This window comes from Dendrobates tinctorius, unplaced genomic scaffold (assembly GCF_039654945.1).
Source record: "Dendrobates tinctorius isolate UK_male_01 unplaced genomic scaffold, ASM3965494v1 ptg000034l, whole genome shotgun sequence".
In the NCBI taxonomy this organism is placed as follows: Eukaryota; Metazoa; Chordata; class Amphibia; order Anura; family Dendrobatidae; genus Dendrobates; species Dendrobates tinctorius.
Window position 1 is genome coordinate 9,524,972 of NW_027361702.1, and position 8,198 is coordinate 9,533,169.

General features: G+C 42.6%; 1 protein-coding gene across 4 annotated transcripts in view; it reads left to right on the forward strand.

The window, feature by feature from the left end:
• The window catches only part of TAF7L (TATA-box binding protein associated factor 7 like), a 38,648-nt gene extending 35,407 nt beyond the window's left edge, over positions 1–3,241 (forward strand). For all 4 annotated transcript variants that reach the window (XM_073573077.1, XM_073573076.1, XM_073573079.1 and 1 more), the window contains one exon: positions 2,906–3,241. In XM_073573077.1, the coding sequence (XP_073429178.1) occupies positions 2,906–2,950 (45 nt within the window). In that variant the 3' untranslated portion in view covers positions 2,951–3,241. The remainder of the gene's footprint in view (positions 1–2,905) is intronic.
• Positions 3,242–8,198: the final 4,957 nt, after the last annotated feature.

Below are 8,198 nucleotides of genomic sequence, written 5' to 3' on the forward strand. Positions count from 1 at the left end.
GGAAATTAAAAAGTAAATCACACTTCCTAAATAATCAGAAAACACCAGCAAGGAAAACGGAAGTCAAAGGCGAACTATATACGTTAAAAAAAAGTAACCATTTTATTTAGACAAAAATAACAAAAATAAAACAATAAAATACAGGAGGAGATGAGTCAGTGTCACATGGCCAGGAATACAAAAACATGTATGGGCTAAAAAATATGGGGGACAAAGAGGAAGTCCAATAGGTCACAAAGTAATAGACTAAACCATAGGACCAAAGGGACCGATATGACAATGGTAGTGCAAAAAAAGGACTGGGATGCTATAGTAAAAATACTCAAATAACATAGGAGAAAAACATCCTAAATGAGGTAACAGCCCTAGAGACAATGACTAAGCATCACAATCAGTATAGTACAAAATTGATCAGTCCCCTAAAGTCAGTGAAAATAGGAATAATCCTTTAAAGCCCAAATAGTCCCTCATGCTACAGGGAGTCTCATTTCAGTAAGAACATAGATTAATAAAGGCAGGTGCCTGATGTATTTACCTGGCAATGAGGTGCAGCAAAACCCCAACGCGCGTTTCGTGTCGGCTTCTTCAGGGCTTTTTTTTTTTTTTTTTTATCCACATATATGGCATTGCTGCAAGTGCAGAGACCCACGGAATGTAATCAACATGTTACATTGTGGGGAATGGCAACATTTTATGAGTAATAAAGAGTAATCAATAAATGATATGTAACCGAAAATTACAAGTCACCCAGCAGGAAACGAGCTGCGTAAAAATAAGTCCTGGTCCATTTAGCCACATAGGCTTGTCACTTGGTGGTTAAATGTTGGTGCCGGTGGCTTCATCATTGGTTGTTTGCTGAGGTGCCGCTGTATATTTTTTTTTTTTTTTTTTTTGTGTAAAGCAATATTGGGGGACAACCTTGATTACTGTCCCCAAAATGAATGTGGGGCTAGCAATACAGTGGGGTATATAGATTACGGGCCGGTTCTGACAACCGTACTGTTTGGGCAGTGTGTTTTCTGTGGGCTCCATAGACAGCGCATCGATCCAATCCATTGTGTCTGAACATACCCGAGTTTTCACATACACCAGCAGTCCGTGTGACGAAAAAACAAATCACAGCTTACACTAGTCTGATCTGGATTTAACTCCTTCAAGGCACAGCCAATTTCCATTTTTTTCTCCACTTCTTCGGATTAATTATTTTGATAGATCAGACATTTCTGAATGTTGCAATACCACATGTCATTTTTTTAATATATTTTCAATGGGGGTAAAAGGGGGTGATTTGAACTTAACTTTTTTTTCCATATTTTTTTTAAATCCTATTTTTTTTTCTTTTCACTGTTCTTGTTAGTCCCCTTTAGGGACTTGAAGATGCAATTGTCTGATCTCCTGTGCTATATACTCTAATACCACAGCATCACTGCATATAGCAGAAATCTCCTTTGAAGCTCGGCCACAGGCAGGGTTTCAGAGGAGCTCCATGACAAGCACAGGGGTCACCAGCAAACCCCCAGCTGTCATGACAGTCCATCGGCAGCCTGCGATCACTTCATGGGCTTGCTGATGGGTGGAAAAATGACGCTCACACATGTCAGTGCGTGATAAATGCTGCTGTCAGAGATTGACAACGGCATTTGACAGGTTAACTATTGTGGGCAGAGCACCGCTGCACCTGTGATTGTTAGCAGCAGGTCCCTGGCTTTAATACACAGCCATCACCTGCCGGGTATGGGGTCGGCTCACTACATGTACGGCGGATGTTGTAAAGGTGATAAGGACTAGACTAGTCCATGTCAATAACAGATGGCTCCTGTAGCCAATCTCCTCGCACCTGACTAGGTCCAAGATTTAGTACGGCCACCTGATCTTGGCTTAAATCTATTTGTAATATTCCTACCTCTTCTGGACCAGGAATAGAGCCGCACAGTATCATTGGCTTCACTATGAAGAACCCGCCCGTCCATGCATCATGGGCTTATCCGTTACCCAGGCCAGAATTTACCCCATCACCACCCCATGGATGGCTGGTGTGGTTGCTGAACGAGCCGACACTCGTTCTTCATGGGGATAGTCAGATCGTAAGGCCAATATCACCGCAGAAATCAGAGATGGTCATGTCATGATAGAGTTGTGAAGTCAACTCTTTATTGATTAATCAATACAGTGCAAGAAAAATATTAAACAGGTAAAAAGTAACAAAGTGTTTCCTATCATTCTGTCTGTTATTTTACCCATTAAACACGGCAATGTGTTACATTAGGACTACACCTTGTGGGTTGTTTGGTGCCTTGTGTGCTTTGTAAAAGGGAAGATGCGCTTAGGCAAAACGTTGAACATAGATGAGAAGGTCAATCCAAGAGTAATACGGGTGTTATTGGGTTAGTCTTCAATCTGTGGGAGGTTCTTGCTGGATAATGTGTGTGATGGTCCTCCTACTCTTCCTGAAAAGCTGATTCTGCTGCTCTGAATGAGAGGCTTATTCCCCTCTCCCCATTGCACACACATGGATGCCTGGTTCAGTAGGAGTGTGGGGTCTGGGGATGGCTAATGGTCAGCCAAACAAGTATGTAGGTGATCCCTCTCTGAAGTATGTGGCTGGCTAATAGTGAATTGACCACTTACGGACAACTCCTTTTGAACGCCCCCAAGGGAATGGTGAATTTACTTCTCAGACCAGCGTCACTCCTCCAATCGGGGCACAGATTTTGTGATATTTTGTCACATGAGCGCTGCAGCCCATCAGATCGTTGAAGGACCCAGCACTCGGAGCAAGTCCAGCCTTCTTATTTTATGCGCAGATAATGCCCTGAGACTAAGCCTTTTTATCATATCTGATGTGTGACCCGAAGAAATGTACAGAACCGGTAATGGCTAACAATAATCTGTCTCTTCTCTTTAGTTGACATCATTGCAAGAACAGCTTGAAGCCCTGATAGAGAAATGAGGGACCAACCCAATGAAAAACCTCACCGTTCTCTCTTGGTGCCCAAAGATCTTCAGGCTAATGGGTCGTGGAAAGATATTGGACTTTACATGAAATCTACAATGAAATCCACATCCCGACCATCCTGTCCCTGATGTCTAGTTGTGTCAGGTCAAAAAATCCCATTGACTACATGAGCCGGTGCCGTCCCTGCAATTACAGTAGTTTTGCAAATTAACGGCAAACTGTATATTTATATGAAGGTCCACGCCTGAAATCATGTCTCACAATAAAATGAAATTTACAAATGTTTATTTAATGTACAATTTTAGGTTAAAAACTGTGAAGAGTCTTGATGGTATCAGATATTAATGTTCTGTCTTTGCCCTTTATTCCAGCAGACATCGCTGGCTCACTTGCATTAACCATCCCACCAACTTACAATTGCCTTCTGCATTTACAGTGCACGTCCATGATGTATCGCCATATTGTTTTTAGGTCCAAAATTTGATATCTTTAGCTACTTTAATATATTTTTGATAGCATTTAAGGCACAATATTTTTTTTCTGATTCAGATCTTTAAATCCTCTACATAGACATTCTGGCAGCCAACATCCGGCGGTAATGTCTCTATGGTATGCTGTATGGTCCCAGGCCTCACTATTTGGTCAAAATGGATACTTTTACACACCCAATTCAGACAAAAATAGGGAACATGCATTCGTAAGACCAATTATTCCTGATTGTCAGCCCATGTAACCATGCCAAAAAACGCCCAACAAACTAGGAAAATGCTCATTCGTTGGATGATTGGATGATGTATTCCGTTATTGAAGCCGGAATACATCATCCAACGAATGAGCATTTTTCTTTTTTGGGGGTAGTTTTCTTATGGTATCAAGTTGGAGTCCGTATCTTTTATCTAGAAGAACATGATAATGTGCAGCTCAGTCATTTGTGTGCTGAATACCTCCAGGTTTCTTCACGTGCATTACTTTGCCACGTAGGACACGTACTAATTTAGGTTCCATCTTTGTTCCTTTCCTATGGTTGGTTATTTCTATGTACGTAGTCTTAGTACAGGGCAGGCCTGAAAGACTCAGACCAAAAATGTGGCATCAGTTTCCATTGAAGTCCTCCTTGTGACATTATGGGGAGTGCTGATTTCTGTTTACTTAGTAAATGACAAATTCATAGCAAATGGGATAAAGGGCGTTTTCTCTATTTTGGATTATTGGTTTATTAGATTGCCATTTCTTACATTTTCTTTTAACCCTATTTAAACGATGTGAGCCGTATCTTTTGGCTGTGGGCACACGTAGCGTTTTAAAACGCTGACTAAAAACCGGATTCCTTCCCAGAAATCGCGCGGTTTTTTCCGCGCGATTTCACCGCGATTTTACCGCGATTATGACCGCGATTTTCGCGTGCGATATTCAAGCACTTTCCATGCGATTTGAAGCATCGCTTGGAAAGTGATTGACAGGTTGGTCACACTCGTCAAACATAGTGTTTGAAAAGTGTGGCCAGGTTTTTACTATTGAGTCCGCCTATGCAGCATCAATAGTAAAAGATAGGATGTTATAATGCTAAAAAATAAAAAAAATCGGGGTATATTTACCTTCCGGCGTCCCGCGCTGCATTCCCGGGCCTCAGCGTTCCCAGTAATGCCTTGCGAGACCTGTGATGACGTAGTCTCGCGTTGCTATAGCGATCTCGCGAGACCACGTCATTACAGGGCCTTGCCGCAAGGCATTACTGGGAACGCTAGGCCGGGAATGCAGCGCGGGACATCGGAAGGTAAATATACCCCGATTTTTTTATTTTTTATTCTTTTTTTACAGGGGTATGGTACCCAGGGCCTGGAGGACAGTCTCTTCTCCTCCACACCGTGGGTACCAACCGCACATGAGACGCCTAACTTCGCGCATGGTGGGCATAGCCACATGCGGGAAGTAAGCGATTCTCATGCATTCCTATGGGTGCGGAATCGCGGCAATTCTTTGCGATTCCGCACAAAGAATGAGCATGCTGCGATTTTTTTTCTGCGATGCGATTCCGCCGCGGAAAAAAGCGCAGCATTAGCACAGCATGTGCGGAATACCATAGGAATGCATGGGGGGCGTTCTGTACACGATTTTTAAGCATTTTCGCGGCAAAAACGCTTAAAAATCGCTACGTGTGCACATAGCCTTTATCGTTCCGTCCACGTTGCTACATGAGGGTTTTTTTTTTTAAACAGTAAGTTTTAGTTCTAAGCAACACTAATTGTTTTACTGTTCAATTCACTGAAAAACAAAAAAAATTCAAGTGCGGTGAAATTGTGGGATGAAAAAAAAAAAAGAAACAATTTTTTGGAGGGAGCTTTGTTTTCCCACGTTCGTTGTGTCAGTATGATTTGTAAGAATGACCTGTGAATGATTCAGTCAGTAGAATTTCAGCGATATGAAACCTGCATCATTTTTTGTTTAGATCACTTGGAAAAAAATTCAGATATTCGTGAAATTTTTTTTTTCTTTTTTTTTCGTTTTATTTCCTAAGACTCATGGCTTTTTTATTTTTACATTGAAGGAGCAGTGTTTTGCATAGTGACTCCATGGTTTTTTAATACCATATGTGGGTTAACTCAACATTTTTATTACATATTACAACATTTTTAGCACATCTTATTCTTATTGTTTTCATTTTTTTTATCTTTATGACATTTACTGATCACGGTAATTTTATATTGATCAGACTTTTATAGATGTGAGAATGCCATGTTTCTGTTTACTTTTTCTTTTATATTTTATTTTCAATGGGAAAAAGGGAGGAGATTGGACATTTTACATATTATTTTTTCTAATAAAAGTTTTATTTATTTTTTTAGTCCCCTAGAAGACTTGAACCTACAATAAATGTATTGCTTCAACCAAGGTTTTGCTGTATAGAGTATGCAGATAGTCTATTAAGAGACTAAGGACTAGAACTGAAGAGCCTCCTATTGGAAGCAGCAATCCTCATCAGTGGAAAGTATGAGATCTGATTTGGCTGAGACAATTTGCATGTTTAATTTTTCAGAGGAGCATGCATGGCTTATAAGCCGCCTTAGGTCTGTTTCACATTTGCGTTTCAGGGCGCAGCGACGGCCTGCGCACGGCCACCGCTAAGCCCCGCCCCCTGCCGCGCCTCCGCTGGTAGCTCCGCCTATCGGCGCATGACGCTGCATGCGTCCTGCGTCCCCTATCTATCACTGGGGACGCAGGCCGTGTGCAGTATGTGTTTGGCGGCGCATGCGTCCTTTTGACGGTGCGCCGACCAGCGCCAAACGCAACCTGTTGCAATTTGGTTGCGGACGGCGCACCGTCAAAAGGACGCATGCGCCACCAAACGCATACTGCGCACGGCCTGCGTCCCCAGTGATAAAGATAGGGGACGCATGCAGCGTCATGCGCCGATAGGCGGAGCTACCGGCGGAGGCACGTCGGGGTGGGGCTTAGCGGCCGTGCGCAGGCCGTCACTGCGCCCTGAAACGCAAATGTGAAACCGGCCTTACTCTGACATATCAGGCTTGGCATTCTCCACAAAGAGAAATGTTACCCCTTATACCCTAGGCCAAAGTCTTTCACCTAGCCAAATCCGATCTCATACTTTGCACTGACTAGGGACAACATCCTGAAACGCGTGTCTACAAATTTAGATTCTTGTTTGGCTTTTATCCAAAGTCATATTGCAAGACTTGTTAAAATATTGAATCTTAGGATTGCTACTTCCAATAGTTGGCGTTATTGTTTTAGTGCATTCCACTCTGAAGGAATTAAATTTGCATATTTATTTCCCAGAGGAGCATTGCATGGTGTCTGTTGCCTCAATCTGATATGGTATCCCTGGCATATCACTTGTCACAAAAAGAAACATTACCCCTTAGCCTGCATTATAAAGTAAACATCATAGTTTCATATGAAGGCTAGCCACATGCTGGTCTTCACAGGAGCCACCTACATAGTAGTCCCACAGCTGCCATGGGAATCATTCGGCATTCCGCGATCACATGAGGGCTGATGGGTGTATGGTGCGGTGTCAGAGCACAGGTTCGCTCTGTCTGCATTATAGTCTATGGCTCCCGTCGGCACATATGCCTGCATCCCGTTATGTGCAGGGAAGGTGGGGGGGGTGGGCATTAGGGACATAAACCCCAATGGAGCCACTGAACGTGCTCAGAAACATAATGTGAAAGCCCCCTATGACAGATTTAAAAATCTTAATGCAGAAAGGTCATAAAAAGTGGGACAGAGAGTGGAAAGTCTGGGAATTTAAGCTGATGAGAATGTTCTCTCTTTGACACTAGGATGCCATTTAACATCTACATTTATGACTCGCTACTAGGAATGTTTTAGAACGTTCAGTTCGGGTTCCAGAACAGTACCTGAACGTCCTACAGAACCCGAACTCCATTGAAAATAATGGTAACCCAAACTGATAAGAAAATAAAAAAAAAAAATATCTTGTGTGCTCTCTCTCACTCGCTCTCTGTGTATCTCTCACTCTTTCATGTGTTTGCTCTCTCTCGTTTGCTCCTTCGCTCTCTCTCGTGTGTTCGCTCTCTCGTGTGTGCTTTTTTTTCACTCACTCGTGTTTCTCTGTGTATCTCTTACTCGCTCTGTATCTTTCGTGTGTGTGTGTGTGTGTGCTCTCGTTTGCTTTTTTTGCTCTCGTGTGTTTGCGGTCTTTCGCTCTCTCAGGTGTTTGCTTTTTCACTCTCTCGTGTATTTGCTCTTTTGCTCTCTCGTGTATTCCTCTCTTGTGTGTTTCGCTCTCTCGTACCGGACAGTAACCATTGAACATTTGTTTGGGTACGCCCATTTCTCCTCTGTACATAGACCATGGCACACCTCCACCACACTGACTCCAGATCACTACACTCCCACCATCCCTCCATTTGTAACAAACTTCCTTTTAGAAGCTTGTCTTGTCTTTAGGAGCCATCACCCATCTGTGCACTGAAAAATTGTAAACCTAATCCTTTTGCTTGGCCAATAAAGGGATCACTCCTAAAATACATTAGTTATTTTTTGGGCTTTAAAGTGTTTCCATAGATCCATCATAAAAACATTTTAGTGCACAAACTGCAAACCTAAACTAGAGGACATATTTAGTTAAAATGTGTATTTGCTGTCACTTTGCATAACTTAGTTGATTCAAACCACACGTCCAAACTCTTGCCACCTCCTGTCGCCTCCAACTCAAAAATATTTCCAGAATCCTTCCCTTCCTCAACCCTCAATCTAG